The sequence below is a fragment of the Trichosurus vulpecula genome, chromosome 2 (genome assembly GCF_011100635.1).
Source record: "Trichosurus vulpecula isolate mTriVul1 chromosome 2, mTriVul1.pri, whole genome shotgun sequence".
Classification (NCBI taxonomy): Eukaryota; Metazoa; Chordata; class Mammalia; order Diprotodontia; family Phalangeridae; genus Trichosurus; species Trichosurus vulpecula.
Window position 1 is genome coordinate 378,853,094 of NC_050574.1, and position 22,363 is coordinate 378,875,456.

At 40.9% G+C, this 22,363-nt stretch overlaps 1 protein-coding gene across 2 annotated transcripts in view; it reads left to right on the plus strand.

The window, feature by feature from the left end:
- Positions 1 to 19,250: 19,250 nt before the first annotated feature.
- RRP1 (ribosomal RNA processing 1) overlaps positions 19,251 to 22,363 on the plus strand; it is a 41,592-nt gene continuing 38,479 nt past the window's right edge. Inside the window, exon 1 of one of the 2 annotated variants that reach the window (XM_036745903.1) lies at positions 19,251 to 19,427. In XM_036745903.1, coding sequence (XP_036601798.1) covers positions 19,295 to 19,427 — 133 coding nt within the window. In that variant the 5' untranslated portion in view covers positions 19,251 to 19,294. The remainder of the gene's footprint in view (positions 19,428 to 22,363) is intronic. The other variant, XM_036745904.1, reaches the window with a different exon arrangement.

Below are 22,363 nucleotides of genomic sequence, written 5' to 3' on the forward strand. Positions count from 1 at the left end.
CCCTACACACACACTCAATATCCTAACTCCTTGATATATGCCTCATTGCTCACTAGAACTACAGGTGTATCCATTAACTCCTATTTCTCACAGAACAGTAGGCATGTCCATGTGATGGGATCCCAGCCACTGCGTCTAGCTGGACACTAACCCCAGACCCATTCCTCTTATTTCCCACAGAAACAGCAGGTGTGTCCATGTGCTCAACCACAACCATATCCATCTAGTCTCAGACAGGACCACAATAGTCAGCCAATCAGAAAGCAGCCCCACCAAGGATGCCTGAGCAAGATGTGGACCCCAAAACAATAGAAAGGGCTTTCCCTAAATAGGCACCTGTGCAGTAATAGTAAAGAACTGACCTAGAGTCAACTATGACACAGAGAGGCTTATTATAATATCATTGCCAAAGGTAAGCTTATCTTTTTCCCTTCTCTTAGCTGGGAGGTCCTTCAAGCACCTAGGAAGGCTTGACTAGATTGCTTGGGCCCTAGTGCCCAAGGCCCTTTCGGCCAGCAAACTCCCTCTAAACAGAGGACGCTCTATTTGGGAATTTCGGTTTTTTTTCTCCATCTTTCAGTAGGATGCCACTGAAGAGATGAATGTGACTATAGAGGGGTTTTACTTAGGCCCTAATCGCACTTGGTCTCTGTATAATAGAAGACCTAGCTTTCTGTTTGTATCTGTCTGCTCTGTGTCTGTGTAAAAATCTCTGAGTCTGCTACCTTGTAAGATTTAAAATGCAGCCAGCCATAAAAGGAAAAAACTGTACCTGGGCTAGAAAGATTGATAGTCTCTTAAAGAAAGGTTGTTGACAAAAAGAAAAAAAAAACAAGGGAGAGGGGCACGGGTGGAGCCAAGATGGCAGTGTGAAAACAAGGACTTGGTTGAGCTATCCGCAAATCCTTCCAAACAGCTGTAAAAAATAACTGTAAACAAATTCTAGAGCTACAGAGCCCATGAAATGACAGAGTGAAACAAGTCTCCAGCCCAGGATGGCCTGGATGGTCACTGGCACTATTTGAAAGCCATGATCAAAAAAAGAGCCTAGACATCATCTTTCAAGAAATTATCAAGGAAAACTGTCCTGAGGGTAAAATAGAAATGGAAAGAACCCACCAATCACCTCTTGAAAAAGATCCCAAAAAGAAAACTCCTAAGAATATTGTTGCCAAATTCCAGAGTTCCCAGGTCAAGGAGAAAATATTGCAAGTAGCCAGAAAGAAACAATTTAAGTGTTGTGGAAACACAATCAGGATAACACAAGATTTAGTAGCTTCTACACTGAGGGATCGAAGGGCTTGGAATATATTCCAGACGTCAAAGGAGCTAGGATTAAAGCCAAGAATCACCTACCCAGCAAAACTGAGTATAATACTTCAGGGCAAAATGTGGATTTTCAATGAAATAGAAAACTTTCAAGCATTCTTGATGAAAAAAATAGAGCTGAATAGAAAATTTGACTTTTAAATACAAGAATCAGGAGAAGCATGAGAAGGTAAACAAGAAAGAGAAATCATAAGGGACTTACTAAAGTTGAATTATTTTGTGTACATTCCGACATGGAAAGATGATATTTGTAACTCATGAGACCTTTCTTAGTATTAGGGTAGTTGAAGGGAATGTACATATATATAGACAGAGGGCACAGGGTGAGTTGAATATGAAGGGATGATAACTAAAAAATTAAGGGGCGAGAGAGAAATATATTGGGAGAAGGAGAAAGGGAGAGATAGAACGGAGTAAGTTATCTCGCATAAAGTGGCAAGAAAAAGCTGTTGTAATGGAAGGGAAGAGGCGGTAGGTGAAAGGGAATGAGTGAATCTTGCTCTCATCAGATTTAGCTTAAGGAGGGAATAACGAGCACACTCAATTGGGTATCTTACCCTACAGGAAAGTGGGGGGAGAGGGGTAAGGGGTGGGGGATGATAGAAGAAAGGGCAGATTGAAAGAGGAGGCAATCAAAAACAAACACTTTTAAACAGGGTCAGAGGAGAAAATTGAATAAAGGGGGACAGGATAGTTTGGAGGGAAATATAATCAGTCTTTAGCAACATGATTTATTCAAATGTTTTGCATGTGTAGTGTTATACATGTATGACCTATATTGAATTGCTTGCTTTCTCAAGGAGGGTGAGTGGGGAGGTAAGAAAAGAGAGAATTTGGAACTCAAAAGTTCTAAAAAACAAATGTTAAAAAAGTAGTTTTTACGTGCAACTGGGAAATAAGATGTACAGGAAATAGGGTATAGAAACCTATCTTGCCCTACAAGAAAGTAAGGGGAAAGGGAATGGGCGGGGGAGTGGGGTGATAGAGTGGGAGGCAGACTGGGGAAAGGGGCAGTCAGAATACATGCCATCTTGGGGTGGGGAGGAGGGTAGAGATGGGGAGAAAATTTGTAATTCAAAACCTTGTGGAAATGAATGTTGAAAACAAAATAAATTTTAAAAGACACCTTAAAAAAACTATCTCCACTTCCTTGAACTCTGGCCAAGTTCTGGAGGTGGGAGGGACAGACAGAAAAAAAAGGAAGGGGGAATCTTCTCCCCTCCAATCTATCCAAGAAGGAAAAAGGGTCACTTCACTGATCAAAGAGAGGCAGGTTTCAAAGCTGCACTTTGGAATAGGACTAGCACTTAACCTTTTCCAGGGTCACGAAAAGAGAACTGCATAATATCATTTGGAATATAGATCTAGGTAATTGAATCTGATTGGAATATTTATACTATTTGGTACTAAGATAAATTGGGAAAATGTATAAATCTGAAAAAGAGATGCTGTGGAGGTGAATGAAGCTTTGAGTTCTCCAGTATGGGGAAGAGGGGACTAGGCACCATTGGATCTTTTCCAGAGTCCCACTCACCTTGACTGGCTCTGACCACACTAAGGCTTCAGTAAAAAGTTAGAACAGCTAAAAATATTTTAGCAGTTTCTGTTAACTCCTTTTATCCCATATCACATTAAGGAAAGAGAGTGCTGAAGAACAGTAGGGAATTTGAGTTAACCACCCCTACCTGGCAAAAGGGAGGAGGCATAGCAGCTATATTGGGCACTCCACTGGCAACAGCTCTAGGCCCCTGGGCACCCTGAAGCCCATTCCTTTAGGCAAGCAGATGAACCTCTCTTCTCAAACCCCAAGCCCTTGCCCTCACACCACTGGAACCTGGAGCTTCTGCTCCAAGTTTCCCAGAGCCAAGCAACCCCTATCAGGAAACTGGTAAGTTCCACAGGGACCCTCCCCCTTATCCACCAAATCCCTGGTCTCAATGCCCCCCCCTTCCTTTAATTCAGATGCTAGACTCTACGACCTCCCAGCATTCTCTGGTCCTTAGTCTCTCCCACACAAGAAATGGTGCCCTCTTTCTCCCTCCTTCCCAAATCTCTGACTCAACCATCTCTACAACCAGGCTCTATAACTGTGGGGAGAGGAGAGAAGGGGCTGGGCCAAGGCAGTACAAGGTGAGAAGCCAGCCAGCCAGCCAGCCTCTGCACTTGGTAAGCCCAACCTTCTATTAATAATTTTTATATATGATGATTTGGAAATGCAATTAATGTCATCTGAAGTTTACTGTTTGTGTTATTATTGTATTTCTAGATTGTAGTAAAATTCTCTTATGTTGTAAAACTTGAGTGACCATTGTGAGCCAGAAATGGTGTTAGACAAAGCAACTTTTAATCTGAAATTTTTGAAACTAAAAGACAGTGGGAAAAAAATTGTTTAAAATAAGTCATGTTATTTTATTAAGCCCTGCTAACCCTGTCTTATAGCTAAAACAATTTGGCTCTCACTTACAAAAATTGTAAGATTGCTAACCAAGTTATTTGGTATTATTGTTATAATGTTAAAACCTAAAATTGATCCCACAGCAGCTCTAAGGATAGACAGGGTAGACACTCCCTACTCCCTTCCCTTAGGAAGATGGCCGAGGTCGCCTCCAATGTAGGGAATGGGGGGGGGGGGCGGTGACCAAGGGCCACATGTGCTAACTACCATATGCTGGGATCCTAAAAAAATAAAATATGGGAACCCCAAAAGACATCCTGGCAAGGAAAGAGAAAAATCAGTCAGAGTAAAACAAATTAGATTAAGATTGAAAATAGGGGACTTGCCTCGCAGAAAGTATGTGGTTTTCATCAGTCCAGAGAAAGAATATCATAGGGTGGACAGGAACCCCAGGAACCATCTGGTGGGCAAGGTCATCAGCCCCAAGGGAAAAAAAAAGAACTTGTTTGGGTTATGAATCTCCTAACAATGAACTTGGCTTACTGAGAAATGAAATCTCTTGTGTATGTAAGTCATGGTAAATTTTTATTGCTTATTGTAACTCCATAAAAATAAAAGCAATTGTATCTAGCCCTAAGCTATGATTGGCAAGACTTGTCTTTTGAGGTAAAAGTCCTTGGGACTGCACTGATTTTATGTTGAATTTGAATTTAGATATAGTAGTCTGCATTAGATGAGTATCTGAGAGAAATGCCACAAGATACTCCCAGAGAATGTGATCATACTGCAGGTGGAAGTTTGCTTCTGGCAGAAGCTGAGAGAACAATCTTAGCCTCAGTCTAAGATAAGACCCTCCTGGCTCAGTTTCCCCATTGTCTTCCTTTGAAAAGGAATGCTTGCCACCCATCTATTCCTGAGTCTGGCTATGAAATGAAATTAAAGTGACTCTTACCTGAATTCAAACAGAGCTAAGGATGTTTTATCCTGTCATAGCAGGCATGCCCCTGCTTTGCCATAAAAGGAAAAAGCAGGGACGTGGTCAGTAAAAGAGTACAATGCAGGTATGTGAAATCTTGCTGTTTTCAATCTAGATGTGTAGTCATTCCATATTCCAAACAACTGGGTCAATTAGTACTTGGGCTTCTCATCTGTGGGCCTGCATAGTTAAGTGAAAGGTTAACTCCTTGGAATAGAATGTTCTTTCTGAATGATATGGGAACAATTAGACAAAGGGAAAAGAAGTTTGTGAAGCAAAGGTACAAACACAATGTTAATCATTTTCCCATAGACTAAGGCTGGGATACATCTGAGCTACTATAATAAAATGTGTGTTAGATCTGAGCTGTTCAACCCAAAATTATATTCCTTTCTACAGCCTAAATAATTTAGTAAATGGGTACTTGGCCTAGTCAATGGCCTGCTACTAGATATAGCTGTCTTTCTCCCTATATCTGGGGCCCTGCACATTGACCTTGCTTGTCAGATTTTGTATCTCCCAGACTACAGGCCAATTCACCTACAGTTAGAAGCAAACAGTGGATACCAGCCCATACTCACCCATCATGCCCTGGATGTGACCTATGTTCAGTTCCAGTCAACCTCCTTCCCAGGACCCATCGAGACAGGGACAGCTCTACACCCCTTTTCAGCCTGAAGAAGAAGCTACAGAAGCCAAAACCTTTGTTCCTTTTCCCAAATGAATTTGGACCCCAGCTCTTTGAGGGGGGAATGATGGAATCCCAATAAAGCTGCCCCCAGCCCCAATATTCTAATTTCCTTAGAGGCCCCACTGAACAGCAAGCCCACTGCTCCTACCTAGCCACTCACGCCCCTACACACATACACACACACACCCCGTATCCTAACTTCTTCATACATATCTCACTGCTCACTAGAACTACAGCTGTATCCATTAACTCCTATTTCTCACAGAACAGCAGGCATGTCCATGTGATGGGATCCCAGCAGCTGCCTCTAGCAAGCCACTACCCTCAGACCCATTCCTCTTATTTCCCACAGAAACAGCAGGTGTGTCCATGCACTCAACCGCAACCATATCCATCTAGTCTCAGACAGGACCACAATAGTCAGCCAATCAGAAAGCAGCCCCACCAGGATTCCCAAGCAGGATGTAGACCCCAAAATGATAGAAGGGACTTTCCCTAAGTAGGCACCTGCATAGTAATGGTATAGAACTGACCTAGAGAGGCTTATTATAATATCATTACCATACATACATACCCCCCAATGGGTTTATCTGTATGCATTGTGGGTAATGGCATGTGCAGTCCCACTGTGGCTGGGACCCCTCCTCTATTACCTAATTCCTTAACTAACCTCTCCTGCCTTTTTAATATTCATAATTTCTGTTATATAATTGCATCTTTACCCTATAAAAATCCATCTTGCTCTCTCTGACATTGCTGGTTCCTCTCGGAACTTAGCCCCCTTCAGGAGAGGTATCATTCTCAATAAATGCCTACACTTGGATTAGAAGTGGTATGACTCTGAATTCTTTGAGACAGTTCTACCACAACACATCATGAAACTGCAACAGCTTTTGGTGTCCCTGGGTGGGCAGAGACTAAACCCCAACATAACTACCTCTGCCCTTTACTCAGGCAGCTTCCAGGTCATGTCTGGGTCTGGTGGAGCCTCTCCTTATCTCTTCTTGCCCAGGGTTAAAAAATGAAAAGCCTCGAAGACAAGTATGAGAATGGGGACTAGGTTAAGAACACAAAAAGACTCGATCTAGCTCTTTGGGTGATTTAAAAGGAAATAGAGAGAAGGTTATAGGGATCTGGGAGTGTCACCATGGGCCTTTGAAAATGAGTTAGTTGATAAGAATTGACTCTCAATTTTGAAGTACTGCCAGAAAATGTGAGATTTTAAGTATCACTATCAAGGGTTATGGCAGTTAGGTGGCACAATGGATGGAGCACTTTGCCTGGAGTCAGGAAAGCCTGAGTTCAAATTTGAAGTCGCTTAACGCTGTTTGTCTCAGTGTTCTCATTTGTAAAATGAGCTTAAGAAGAAAATGGTAAATCACTCCAGTGTCTTCCAAGAAAACCCCAAAAAGGGCCAACAAGGGTCGGTCATGACAGAAACAACTGGACAACGACAACAAAGACTAGCGGTTACAAAATCCAGATTTGATTTGATCAAAATCTATCCTGAAACTAAATCATACTGTGGCCTAAGTGCATTCTCCTATTAGTATGACTGCAGTAAACGAGAACCTAATATAAACTACATTTGCTATTTGTTGTTAAGAAATTTATTAGCTATGGGACTTTAAGCAAGTTACCTCGTGTCTGCTTACCTCAGTTTACCAATCTGTAAGTGGAGAATCATAGCGTCCACTTCACAGGGTTGTAAGGAAGATAGAATTGTATAATAACGGTGAAGTGCTTAGCATAGTGCCTAGCTTGTGGCAAGCACTGTATAAATGTTAATTTGTTATTATTGTGATTTCTTTAATTCAATGTAATTACTCCATACTGGATAACTTTATACTGAGTTTTACATGTGATTAGTTTAAAATATCAAAGGGTGATAAGATGAATGATTTTCTCTGTAAGATAATGTGGAAATGTATTTCGCTAAATTGATACCACCTTGTTGCGTCTTGGGGTCCTGGGAACTCTGAAATGGAAAGGTACCTGGGGTCTGCCTTGAAAGAATTCAATCACTCAAGCCTTCTTTCAGTCAGAGTAGTCAGGTTTCATCATAGCACCAGTTAAGCAGGCAAGATTCCTAGGAGGAGGATGGGACAGATACTTTGATACAGAAAAAGACTGAGAAGATCTGGGTGGGATTAAGGAGTGGCAAGTAGCCTGGGGTGGGCCAGGTGTAGACAATGAAAGGAGTTAAGTGGTCTGGGCCAGTGAGAAGGCCACAATGAAAGGACAATTGAAAGATTGAAAGGATTGTTGAGTATTTAGGTAGACTGGGATGGGCCAGATGCCTCAGGAGAAATGCCAAGGACTGGGTTGCTAAAATGTGTGGGAAAGTTCAGAGGCTTTGGGGTCTCCTTGCCCCCATCAACCTGACTGGTAATAAGTTTGTTTCATGTTTTAAATGCATACTTATATTGTGAAACTTGATAATATCAACACTATTAGAAAAATAACTTCTCTCGTAATTCAGATACTGTTGGGTTATAAATTCAGTTATTGTTTGTTAAAAGTTATTTGTTAAAATTTCATTGAGATTATAATAATAATTTCAAGAATCTCTTAGGTTGTTTTATCTGTTAACTTGTTAGAGACTTGCTATTTGGGCACAGTTATAAGGTCTTGATTCTAAAATGCTTTAATCCTGAGAAATTGTACTGGGGCTGGAATTTTACCAACCTTCAGAGTAAATCTCATCTAAATTTGTTTGACCATATTAAAGTCACATCTTAACTTAGTAGCAAAGTCTCTAAGTTTACAGTACTCAACAGTCTTCTGGAGGTTTGGAGTCAACTGTCATGTATTCACTGTGGTGAGATCACTAAACTTCTAGTTTGCTTGATCGAAGATCAGGTTTTGGACTCGTATGGTTTTCACCACAACACCTCACTTCCCATGATGAACTTAAGAGTCTTTTGGCACCAACATTTGGCCTTGCCTTTTACTTTATCAACAAAGGGGAGGGACCAAAAAATTAATAACAAAGTTCATCTGGAAGAACAAAAGGTCAAGAATATCAAGGAAATCAATGAACAAAAAAATGAAGGAAGGCTACTGTGGACATAAGCCCTATAATGCCTGTACTTCCCAATTAAATATGCTACAAATTCCCTTCTTCACAGAGGAGCAGGACAATGGGGTTACATGACAACCAGCCAATTGGAAGGATTTCTGAGACTCAGAGCTACTTGACATACCAGTGATCCTTTTCAAAGTGAACTCTAGGTGAACTTGTAGATGGCTGCAGGGAACAGCTCAAGATGGTCTTGAGCAGCAGATAAAAAATTCGGGACTTTCTACTTTATTCCCTGGCTTGTCATATCTTCAGATGTGTTCTCCCTTAACCTTTGCCCCTCCCCCTAGCCTCCAGAAACTATATTATCTCACCCCTTTGAGCAGCTGAAGAATTCTCTCCCCTACAAGCCTTTTCTCGAAAAATAAATACATTTAATTGGGCCTGGGGGTCATTTGATTTTCTGTTTATTTTTTTGCTTTGCCAAAAAAAAAAAAAAGAGTCTTTATCTTGCCATAAATACATTGTTAAAAAGGATTTCTCTTAGATCTCTTTGTGCTGGCCAAAGGCAAAATTAGCTTAATGAAATGTATATAAGGAAATCATTGTCTGGAACATGTCATTTACTGCCCCATTTATAAAAGAATTTGAAAATTTGTGACAAGAAATGAAAATATTCTATGACATCTACATATTTTCACTTAACTAAATACTTCAGATTTTTCTATCCTCATTTTTTTCACTTCTATAATGTTATACCAGAAGCGAGTGAGACACGCCACAGAGTGTAAGTTTTGAATGTAGAAGTTTATTAGCCGGCGGTCATTCGGGAAAATTCCCATAGCAAATGACCACGTTTAAAGGGAGAGGGTAGTTTTTATAGAGAATACAGGATTCAGTGCTTAATTATCTCTTGAAATGTCATTTTGCAGACTCGGCACGCCTGTACCTTTTATGACCATGATCAAAGGAAACTCCTTAATAGATTGTAAATACAACATATCAGACAGCTGACTAAGTGTCAACTGAATTACAACCCAGAATCTCTGTGTCCAGTTTGCCATACATCCCACAACATGACTCATGAGATAAGAGCTAGGAACAGTCACATAATTCAAAAGAATATCTGGGGCTGAGGCTTTCATCCTTCAAGGCCATATTCCATACTCCCAGAACAGTCATGGGAGGGGGGGGTGTCAAGGACACCCACTGAACGCCAAACGGCAGGAACTAAGTCTGATTTTCTTACACAAACTGGGGTTTGCAGTTAGGGGCTGGGGGCAGGGTTTTTTAGCAATAGCTGGCTACTCAGGTATAACAATAACAATTAAATTGTCTTGATAGGCAGGGTATATAATTGCCTTAAAATTATATTTTACTATTTGCAAAATGATTATCTTCATTTTCTTGTCATTTATTAACACTTCCTAGTGGTGCCAGGTCCCAAAATATACTACAAAGTGGAAACCAAAATAGTTTGGTAGTAGCTAAGAAATAGAGTGATTGATCAATGGAATAGATTGGGTACACAGTATTGACAACTGTCAATATATTGACACAGAATACATTGACCACAATATATTGACTACAGTAACCTGGTGTTTGATAAATCCATAGATCCAAGCTAATGGGGCATGAACTCACTGTTCAATAAAATTTCTGGGAAAACTAGAAAATAGGCAGAAACCAGGCTTAGACCAATATCTTATACCATATACCAAGATAAGGTCAAAATGGGCACATGTTTTAGACATAAAAGGTGATATAAACAAATTAGGGATGAAAAAATTACTGGATAAGAGAAGAATTTGTGACCAACAAGAGACAGAGAGGATGATGTGAGGAAATTATATAATTTTGCTTGTAAAAAAGTAAAAAGTTTTTGCACAAATGAAACCAATGCAGTCAAAATGAGAAGGGAAGTCCTTGGTTTAGGTTCCAGGCCAGAAGGGAGAGCTGAAGGTTTCAGTCTGAAGGGAGCAAGTGTGTTTGCAGCACAGGATGGCTGGGGGCCCTAGTCACGGCATGGTGGTGGAGAGGAGTATGGAGCTCAGAAAATAATAGTAAGAAAGGACCTGAGGCCTAATGCACTGCTCCCCACACAGTGAGACTAGAGCTGATTATAATAATAAGCTACTAAAAATAAAAATGAGTAAGCAAAAGAGAAATAACCTCTAGAACAGCTACTGTGGGGATAGAGAAGATCTGTATTCATATTCAGAGAATGATAGTGGAGTAAAAAAAATCCACTCCCACTCCAAAGAACAATGTCAAATGGGTCACCAGCCCAAAAAGAGTTCTTGGAAGAACTTCAGAAAGGACTTCAAAAATCAAATAAGAGAGACTGAGGAAAAATTAAGAGGAAAAATAAGAACAATGCATGAAAATAAACAAAATTATGAAAAGAAAATTAACCATCTAGAAAAAGAGATCCAAAATCTTAAGGAAAAAAACCCAACTCCTTGAAAACTAGAATTGGGCAAGGGGAAGCAAACGACATTATAAGACACCAAGAAATAATAAAACAAAATCAAAAGAATGGAAAAATAGAAAAGAATGTGAAACATCTCATTAGAAAAATAACTGATAAACAGAGACGATATAAGAATTATTGCAATATGTGAAAGTCATGATCAAAAAAAGAATCTTGATACAGTATTACAAAAAACAATTAAAGAAAACTGCCCTGAAGAGGCAAGAGGGAAAAGTAGAAATAGAAAAAAATTCACCCATCACCCACCACCTGAAAGAGATCCCAGGATGAAAACCTAAAAGAATATCATAGCCAAGTTTCAAAGCTCCCAGGTTAAGGCAAAAATATGAGCAACAAGAAAAAAACAATCCAAATACTGCAGAGCCACAATCAGGATTACACAAGACCTAGCATCTGGTATACTATGTAGCACATATGTTTGGAGCAAACATATGTTTGGAACATTGTATTTCAAAGAGCAAAAGAGCTGGGATTGTGGCCTAAAATAATCTACTCAGTAAAGTTTAGTATAATCCTGAATAAAAAAAAATGGATATTTAATGAACTGAAAGACTTTCAGATATTTGTAACAAAAAGACCAGAACTTAATGGAAAATTTGACATGTAAGATCCAGGAGAAAGATGAGATAAACATCAAAAACCAATTACAAGGGACTCAACGAGGCCAAACTGTTTACTTCTTATATGTGAAAATGTTATCAGTATTCTTAAAACTGTCATCAGTACTTGGGTTTTTGGAAAGAAAGGTTGGTACTGAGCTGAGTATGATGGGGGTGATTCTAAAAAATGAAATTGGCTAGGAAAAGGTAAAAAGGAATAATTATCTTATACAAATGAGGTATGAGAGGAAAAATTGGTACAGAGGAAGGAGGGCTAGCAGTGCTAGAACCTTACTCTTATCAGATCTGGATTAAAGAGGGAACAACATATACATCTAGAAGAGGATAAAAGTTCTCTAAATTTATGAAGAAATAAGAGGAGACAGGATAAGGTAGAAGGGGGGACTTTTAGAAGAATGTCAAAGGGACTAATGAAAAAAATGTAAATGATGGAGGTGTAGCAGTACCAAATCTTAAACTATATTATAAAGCAGTAATTATCAAAACTATCTGGTACTGGCTAAGACATAGAAAGGTAGATCAGTGGAACAGGGTAGAAATACACTTTGTAGTAGCAAATGAATATAGTAACCTAGTACTTAACACGTGTAATGACTTAAGTTTTCGGGACAAGAATTCATTATTTGGTAAAAACCATTAGGAAATCTAGAAAGCAGTCTGGCAGAAATTGGGCATAGACCAATATCTTACACCATTTACCAAGTTAAGGTCAAAAGGGGTACATGACCTAAATATAAAGGGAGATATTACCAGAATAGCCAAATTTTTCTCAGTTGATCATCACTACAACATTTTTATTCAGCTCTGGTCTTTTCATCAGGAATATGTAAAAGTTCTCTTTTTCATTAAATATAAATTTTCCCTTTTGAAGAATTATACTCAGTTTTGCTAGGTAAATTATTCTTTGTTATAATTTTAGCTTCTTTGCCCTCTGGAGTATGGTATTTCAAGCCCTCTGCTTCTCTAACATGTAGCTGCTAAATCCTGTGTGAGCCTGACTGTGGTCCCATGATATCTAAATAGTTTCTTTCTGGCTGTTCGCAACATTGTCTTCCTGACCTGGAAGCTCTGGAATGTGACTATAATACTCCTGGGAATTTTCTTTTGGGATCTCTTTCAGGAGGTGATTGTTGGGTTCTTTAATTTCTGTTTTATTCTCTGGACTGAAGGGCAGTTTTCCTTTATAATTTCTTGAAATATGATATCTAGGCTCTTCTTTTATCATAGCTTTCATATACTCCAATGATTCTTAAATTATCTCTCTTGGATCTATTTTCCAGGTCAGTTGTTTTTCCGTTGAGATACTTCACATTTTCTTGTATTTTTTTCATTCATTTGACTTTGTTTTATTGTTTCTTGATGTCTTGTGGAGTGATTAGCTCTACTTGCCTAATTCTAATGTTTAAAGAATTATTTTTTTTCCATTTGGTCTTTTCTGCTTTTGAAGCAGTTCTTTTCTTCAGTGAATTTTTGTGTGTCTTTTACCATTAGGCCAATTCTGGTTTTTAAGGTTTTATTTTTTTCCAGTATTTTTCGGGGCCTCTTTTACCAAGTTAATTCTCCTTTCATAATCTTCTTGCATCACTCTCATTTCTTTTCTCAATTTTTCCTCTACTATCCTTAGCTCTTTCTTTAACTTTTCCAGGAATTCTTGTTGTCCAATTAGCATTTTTCTTTGAGGCTCTGGTTATAGCTATTTTTACATTGTTGTCTTCTGAGTGTGCATCTTGGTCTTCCCTGCCACTGTGGTAGCTTTTCATGGTCAAGGTTTGGGGGCTTGTTGTTTTTTTTTTCCTTGACTTTGAACTTTATGTTAATGTTGGGCTTTGCTTACTTAGGGTTGGGGAGGCACTACCCCAAGCTTCAGGCTTTTTTTTTGTGCTTGTGTTTTCAGAACTAGTTCCGAGGGTATGCAAGTTTTCAGTGCTTCTATGGTGGTGTGATGAGGGGAGAGGTGTGGTCACTGTTCTCCTGGTTCAGGTTCTGATCCTTTATCCTAGGAAGGGTCCCTGCTCCACTGCAGCCATAAGTACTAATGCTCCTCTTGGCCCTGGAACTGTGCCCAGATCCTCTACTCTTTTGTAGCCACAAGTGTGAGTGCTCCTCTTGGCCCTGGAGTTGTGACCAGGACCCCTGTTCCCTTGTGAAAAACCACAAGCCCTCCTTTCTGCCCAGGAACTACAACCCAGAACTGTGTATGGGCAATAGAATTGCCAGTCAGTGCCAGCTGCACCCAATATCCACAAAAGGTTTCCTATAATTTCTTTTTCACAAGTTGTCCAATCTCTTTATCACCCTCTGGGCATTCCTTCAAGACAGGCCTCCAATCCAGAGTCACAAACCTCTCCTGATGACTTCATAAATTGTTTTAGGCAAGAAAAGAAAGTCTCATAATGACCTTTTTTGGCTCTGCTGCTCCAAAATTTGATTGGATACATTATTTTAAAGTGGTTTGGAAGGTAATGTTGCGAGAGTTCAGCTGGGTTGCTGCCTGTACTCCACTATCTTGCCTGTCATTGGAACTATATTTCTCTTATTATTAGTGATTTCGAACATTCTTTTATAGGATTGTTAATAGTCTGCAATTCTTTCAAAAACTGTATATATATGTATACACACACATATACACACATATATATGCATATATGTATTTATCTATAAGATATGTATTCAGGTATTTCAGTCATATCCAATTCTTTGTGACCCAATTTGGGATTTTCTCGGCAAAGATACTGGAGTGGTTTGCCATTTCTTTCTTCAGCTCATTTTACAGAGGAGGAAACTGAGGCAAACAGGGTTAAGCAACTTGCTCTGGGTCCCATAGCAATTAAGTATCTGAGACCAGATTTGATATCAGGAAGATGAGTCTTCCTGACTCCAGGCCCAGTACTCTAACCACCAAACCACCTAGCTGCTCTGTATAAGATATATGTACTGATAATCATTTAATATCAATTTAGTAACTTCAATAAGAGCCAGAGCCTGAATTAATCAATCAGAAGAAGAGCCTGGACCTAATAGCTTGTTTGTTCTCTGAGTTTACTCAGAGAATACTTCTTCCTATGTCAACAAGGCCAGATGGGGCTGACTTAAGAGCATTCTTTCCTCTGTCTATGGTCATTAAGGATGAGACCCTTAACCTGATATACTATTTTGAATTATGGGACTTTTTCTTATCTTAATATTTTATGGACATATACTATGTTATGGTATGTTAATGGTAAATTAAACACAGAGATGTTGGGTTGTAACTTCAATTGACACTTTGTCAACTCTCTTATCTTATTGTATTTACAACCTATTCAATTTAGAAAAGTGCTTTTCTCATATCATGGTTAAATATACATGGAGATCATAAATTTGAATAACACAGAAAAGCTGAGTTGTGACTGTTCTAAAATGTATTTAAACTTTCCCATTCTTTTGTTCAGTCAGATTTCATCTGACCAGTTGTCCAATCTCTTTATCACCCTCTGGATATTCCCTCAAGATAGGCCTCCAACCCAGAGTCACTAACCTCTCCTTGTACAGGTCCATACATGTATGTATGCTGCTAGCTTTAAGGGAATGAACAATAAGAATTTACATATCACCTAGCCTGTTTGCCTCTTTTAACCAAACTGTAGTTATGGTGCCGTAGACTGTGGATGGAATTGATGGAATGGCAGAACAGCACCCCAACCTTGCCAATGACTCAGGCACCTCAGGATTCATTTTTTTCCTGGAGTCTTAACCTTGACTGGGTCAGGTAAGTTCTCCCTATTCCCAGCTTCCAAAGGACTCCCACTAGTTTGGTTGAAGTACGCAATTCCCTTTAAGCTAGCTCAGGGGGCAGGGATCAAATCTGCATTCAAACACTGTATAGATCCCCTGGAAGTACTGATCAATCCTCGAAAATTATAAATATTGCCAGTGCTAGTATCAGTTAACTAAAGATAGCCCCAAATTATGTTGGCCACAATAGGGCTCTTTTGGACCAGTCAAGTTACTTATCTTAAAAGCCAATTAAGTTTAAAGGCCAACAAAACATCTAACCAGGAGTGGGAATGTTTTCATCATTGGTTTGCTGAGATGGCTGAGTGAGAACAAAAGGCAGAAGCCTCTTCCCTTAAGGCTTGCAAAGGTGCTTCAGTATCAGCCCCAGTATTGGCTAATTCCCTCCCTCTCACTCTGCCCTCTTGTCCAACAACTCTAGCCGTATCTGTTCCTCCACTCCTTCTGCCCTATGCCTTACCTCCTCCCTCCCTCTCTTTCCTTAAAGGCTCTGATTCTGGGGAGGATAACTGCACTTTGCGTTACCCCCTCCCTCCTTGCCTTCCCTTACCTGCTACAGTCCTGAGGAAGATAACTCTGTTCAGCTGCTGTTGCCTCCTCCCCTTCTCCCTTCCCCTAAGGGCTCTGTTCTTGAGAAGGATAGCTATACTCTGGATGTAGGTTATGAAAAGTCGGACACATCAGGGACGCCAAGGCTTCCTCCAAAGACCACAGAGGTGCTCCGAGCAAACGTTGCAGGATCCATCCCTGTCAGATCTTGAATCCTTGCAAATTCCCCAACCCCCTTTCCTTGGAATAATAATAGCCAATTCATGATGGGGATTTCTAGGAAACCTCTAATTCCCCCCTCTGTTGTTAAATTTTTGAGCTCTGTTTGTATTTGTCCTGTTAAATGTTGTCTGTCAGAGTGTGTGTCTGTCTGTATCTTGCGTGCTGTGAGTGAGTAAGATTTAAAATATAGGCAGCCAGAGATTTCTAAGGGCTGCAGCTAAGGAAACAAACAAAACTGTAAACTTGTTTTTTCTTGTTCCTGGTCTGGCCAAACCTGGAACCATAGTGAGCAGATTCTGGGATTGATCATTAAAAAGTTTGGAAACTGATTAGTTGCAATTACGGGAGAAAACTCCTGAGACTGTAGGTAACTCCAGGAACTCACTAAACACCTCCTCCCAATCCTGATCACTTATCTTTCCCCACTCCCTCCCCAGAGTGAGTTAAGAGGATGTCTCAGTGTGGGAATTTTTAACAGCCATATGGGTTCTTGTTAAGGCCTCCCATCCCAGATCAGATTGAGAGAAGAGAATGCTGGAGAATTGTTGGGAAAACTTAAATCACCCTTCCCCACCTGGCAAAAGGAGGGGAGGGGCAGCAATTCACAGCCTAGTAGTAGCTCTGACAGTCCCGTGCCCCTGGGCACCTTGGAGCCCATCCTTCTAGGCAAAGCTGGAAAATGTCACCCAGGTCCTATACATTCTACCCACTCTTTCCCAGCAGCTGCAAACCACCCTAGGCGCAGTAAATTCTGCAGTTGTGGGGGAAGGGAGAGGTGGATGGATTGGGCCTGTGGCTAGCATTCTGTTCTAGTTGCAAAAATGTATTTTATCTCTGACCTGTTTCCTGATTTGTAAAGGGAAAATAATAATGGTTGCTGTTATGGGATCAAAATGTTATAATGATTGTAAAACGTTTAACATAATGACTGGTATATGTTGGATACAACATTATTATTATCTCTCTAATTTAATGTAATTGTTAACTTTGAAGCAGTTTTTTAAATACCAAAAGTAACACGTTGAATAATTTCTGTATGTGATAATCTAGAAATGCAATTGATGTCATCTGAAGTTTATTGTTTCTGTATTTCTAAAATTGTATTGTATTTCTAAAATTCTCTTAGATTGTGAAATTTGAGAAGACCAGACCATTGTGTGGTAGAAATGGTATTATAGCAACTTTATACCTGATTTAACTAAGTTCTTAAATTGAATCTCTCAGAGACCCTCATGATCAGAGATCATAGGATCATAACTTTTGAAATACTAACACATTTATATCTCTTTTTCAAGCCACACTTATCTATTGGAGAATAACTTTGGTATGTATGTGTGTGTATGTGTGTGTGTGTATATATATGTATACATATACATGTATATATATTGTGGAAAATATTATACTATTTTATATCATTTCTAATTTCAACCAGACCCAGAGCCTCCATTAATGAGTAACTGGATGAAGATCCAGGACCTGGGCTTCTTTGTTCTCTCTAAAAGTTTGCTCAAGAAATACCCTTACCTCTGTCAACAAGACATTCTTACCTGTTAGCCATTAAGGACATTACCCTAACCCCAAGAGAGATTACCTTGCTTAATATTCTACAGGTATATACTATGTTATGGAATGTAATGAGACACAGAGACCTGTAGTTTCAACTGACTTTTGTCAAGATCCTTTACAACTCTATTCCATTAAGGAAAATCCTCTTGTTGTATCATGGTTAAACATACATGGGGGTCATAAAAATGAGGTCATACAGGCTGTGCTAGCTCTGCTAAAATAACGTATATAAGTTTTCTCATTGCTTTGTTCAGGCAGCCAGAGTTTATACTCTGACTCCTTGTACGTACAAGTAAGCTAGCTCCGCTATGCTTTAAGGGAAAATAATAAACAACATGGATTTTTCTATCACCTAGCTCTGTTGTTTCCTTCAACCAAATTTTCAGGTTTAACAATATATACACACATGTACATATATAGTATGTACTGTTGACCTGAAGGTTTGGTTAAAGGAAGCAAACAGGCTAGGTGATATGTAAATTCATATTGTTTATCCCCTTAAAGGTAGCAGCATACATGCATGTATGTAGCCTGATGAAATCTTACTGTCTGAACAAAAGAATGAGAAGGTTTAAATAGATTTTAGAACAGTCACAGTTAAGGAAGTTCTTTCCTTCTGTTAAGATACATAACATTGTCTCTCCTTTTCTTTTATAGCAAATTTAAGAACTCCTTTGAAATTCCTGGTGTTGAGGTCAGAGTTGGGAGAGCAGGTTCAGATGTCAAAGAATTCCCTTAGACCTTCTCCTTTAGCCAATGGGAACTTTTTATTTTACGTGAAAAAGCATCACTGGCCTCCTTCGCAAGAGAGCTGAATGAGATCCCGGTATTTGGGGGAATTATGCTTATATAGACACGCTCAAGATGATGATGTAATTTTTAGGGTGCCTTATGGGGGTTGGAGATTTAGGGTCTGGATAAGTACAAACAAGGTGAGGAAGGTGGTTACTTGCAACATAAGGAATAGTTGTCATGACACAAGATGAGGAAGATGAATGACGGAATAAGGGAACACAGGATAAGCCGGGCAGAAGCAATTCTTTTGGTATAAGTTGTTTGGTATTTCCAGATAAGGGGGAAAGGGCAGGAAGCCACCCTCGGGACGCAGGATGGGCTATGCAATGAGCCTCAAACCCTCTCAGGGGGCCTGGGAAAGTGACCCCTACTATTAACCCTTAGGGCAGCACACCAGTAGCGGCTGATGATGGTGGAGTTTACTGAGCTGGCAACGCGCTAGAACCTTCCGAAAGGGAGCCTTTAGTGTGAATTAAGATCACGTGGCTTTGGGGGAGGGCCTGGGGAGGCTTCCCAAGCTGTGCTCCATTTCTGCGAACCCAACACTGTGTCAGCCTCGGAATTTACGAAGCTGCCGCGGTAGGAAAAGTGACAATGATCAGAAAGACAGATTATAATGCTTTCTAACGGCCCAAACGCAACAAATTAGCACAAGGGGATACTTGTAAACTGAGTATGGAATCGGCCTTTGGAGGTCGCCCTTCTCCCTAGCGAGCAGTTAAACGTTTCCGAGGCCGCCCTGGAGGTGGCGCTCTCCTTTTCTCACTTGACATCGCGCCGGGGCCGCTGTGACGTCATCACCGCGCCGACAGATCTTCGTCTGGCCTCATCTCGTCGGCGCCTCCTGAGCCATTCGCCATCATGACTCCCGCACCGGCGCTTCCTTCGGAAATCCAGCTAGCGCAGCGGCTGGCCGGTAACGAGAAGACGACCCGAGACCGTGCGGTGAGGAAGCTCCGGAGATACATCCGCGCCAAGACCGCAGGCGCCTCAGGTGGGGCCTCCAGAGGGCTGAGCGGCGGCGGCACGTGGCCCGGGGCCGCCGCGGGGAAGGCGGAGGGCGTGTGGGGGTAGCGGTGGTCGCGGAGGAGCGGTAGGAGCTCTGTGGTCGGAGCGGGAGGAGGAAAGGGGGAAGGAAAGCGGTCGGGGTCGGGGCGGATTGGGGAAGAGTGCCGAAGTCGTCCGCGTGGAGCTAGTAGCAATGAAGAGAGGGCGAGTCCGCCCCGGGGGCGGGGGGGGAGGGGTGCCGGGCGTCTTGTAGGCGGCCCTGGAGGTCACCATCCCACACCAGGTTTTGGGTTTTACTGGCAGGTGTGACTGTTCGTGAGGGATGCTTCCCCGTAGGCTCTTTGTAAAGATTTAGTTCCACCCTCTCTGGTTCTTTACGGAGACGGCAAAGGGTAAAGTGACTTTTCCGAAGTCTTAAGTTATGGAGCGGCTGAGTCGGGATTAGACCCTCTTGACTTCTGGCTTGCACTTCCAGCCATTGCTCTTTCTCCCCTAAGTCTATAGGATGAGGATGCCATCGATAGATTCTGGGCGCATTTTACCTGATGGTGCTGGTGCCCATTTTCCAAAATAGACGTGGAGTCACGGGCTAGCAAGATAAAAATGGGTTATTATGTTTTGATTAGTCTTCTAAAGGGGAAAAAATGTGATTTACTAAACAAGGATCATAAAATGGCAGTTTCGAATCAGACGGTCAACGAGCATTTATTAAGCCCCTACTATGTGCCAGGCTCAAAATACAATGAATGGCAAAAAGCTGTTCCTGATCTCAAGAAGCTTTTCTGGGGGGTGGCGGGGAGAAGTGCACACAACATGCAAACAGCTGTGTACAAAGAAGATATATACAGGATAAATTGGAAATAACCAACAATTCAGCTATTAAGTGCCTACTCTGTGCCAATCTCAGAATACAATGAGTGGCAAAAAACTTCGTGATGTCAAGAGGCTTGGTGGGGGGGGGGGGGAGGAGTACACATAACATGTAAACAGCTATGTACAAAAAAGATACATACAGGATAAAGTGGAAATAATATAGTGAGCTATTACCATGCCTGCTGTGTGCAAGGCCTGGTACTAAGTGCTGCAGATTCAAAGAAAGGCCCACAAAACAAAACCCGGAGGAGCAAAAAGCATTTAGAGTAAATAAGGTAGGTTTCTTGTGATGATGATGATGATGAAGATAATGATAAATGCTAGTATTTATATAGCACTGTAAGGTTTGCAGAGTTCTTTATAAATATCTCATTTTCATCCTCATAAGGAGTAAGAAAATTTTAAGCCAGAGAGACAGCCATTGAAAATGCCAGTGGGGAGTGAGGAACAGCAGAGAAGCTGTTGTTACTGGATTGTGGAGTACTTGAGGTGGGGGAGTAACTGGCATAAGAAAGCTTGAAAGATAGTAAGGGGCCAGGTTATGGAGGGCTTTAAAAAACAAAGAGAGCCTTTTATATTTGATCTTAGAGCTAATAGGGTGCCACTGGATTTTATTCCCTAGGGGTGTGTGATGTGCAGGTGAGGCCTGTACCTCCTGAAAGATATCTTTGATAGGTGAGAGGAGGAGAGAGAACACTATCTCTTTTCAATTTATGTGTTTTGTATGTTACATAGTTGTTTGCGTGTTGTCTCTTCCATTAGGAATGTGAATTTCTTGAGGGTCATCTTTCTTTGCATCTGTGTTTTACACATAATAAGCTCTTAATAAAGGTTTGTTGACTGGCCTGCTGACTGACTATTGCAGTAATTCAGATTTGAGGTGATGAAGACCTGCACCAGGGTGGTGGCAGTGTCAGAAGAGGGAAGGGGTTGCTTGTATTATTAAAGTACCAAATATCTTAAACCTAATGACCTTTGTTTTGGACATAAACCTAAACTGGCATTCAAGAACTGTATCTAATGGACACTTGTTTGAACCTCCCCAAGATCCCCAGGAAACTACAGAATTGGGAATATGGAACAATGTGTTCTACACCTCACTTTTTATACAACACCCTAGAAAATAATTAGAGGTGATTAGGGAAATCCCCTAATTCAGTGAGACATTTCTCTCCCTCCTGGCCAATCAGTTTGGGGAGATTACAGTTAGTTGCTTTGCTATGGATGGAGGTAAGGCATTAGTGCTAGCCTTTGCTGAAAGGACAAGAGGGGAATTTCTCTGGTCCCCTGCAAATGGGGCTTTTCCCAGCATTTTTGGCAGTGTGATCATAGTTTCCTAGCTTGAGGAACAAGAAGATTGTGGCTTTGTCAAGGTCACACAAAAAAATAGCATGTACCAGAGGTGGGGGATTGAAACCACATTCTTTGATTTCAGAGCCACTTGATGTTGGTCTTGTCCCGTGCTGCCTCTTCAGTCCATCAGGAAGTATGAACTGAGCCTCCCTTGGTCTTTTTCCTTTTTCTCCCTTGGATCTCAGACTGAAGGGAGGGGGTTGGAAGGAGGTGGGGTGGAGATTTCCGTGGAGCAGAAAATGGTACAGGGCCCACAAGTTATGTTTGCCCAGACAAACCTAGGGGTGGCATAGGGTATGGGGGGAGTGGTTACTGCTTCTTTATCTCCTAGCTGCTGCCGCCTCCCTTTTTGTTTCCTTTTCTGAAAACAGATCAGAGACTAGAGTTTCTTAGTCGTCTTTTCTTTCCACAGGCTTATAAGTCTCAATACCTAGCATACTTTACCTTCTCACCTCTACCTATTGAAATGCTTAGCTTCCTCAGCCCAGTTCAGCTGTCACCTCCTTCAAGAGGTCATTGCTTCCATTGCAGCAATTCTTTCCATTCATAAACTATAGTTTTGTTTAGCTATTCCCCAGTTCATGTGAACCCACCTTGGTTTCCAGTTCTTTGCAACAACAAAGTGTAACTATATTCCCTCTGTCCTTGATCTCCTTATAGTGTGGTGGTGGTGGTATCCCTGGGTCAGAGGGCGTG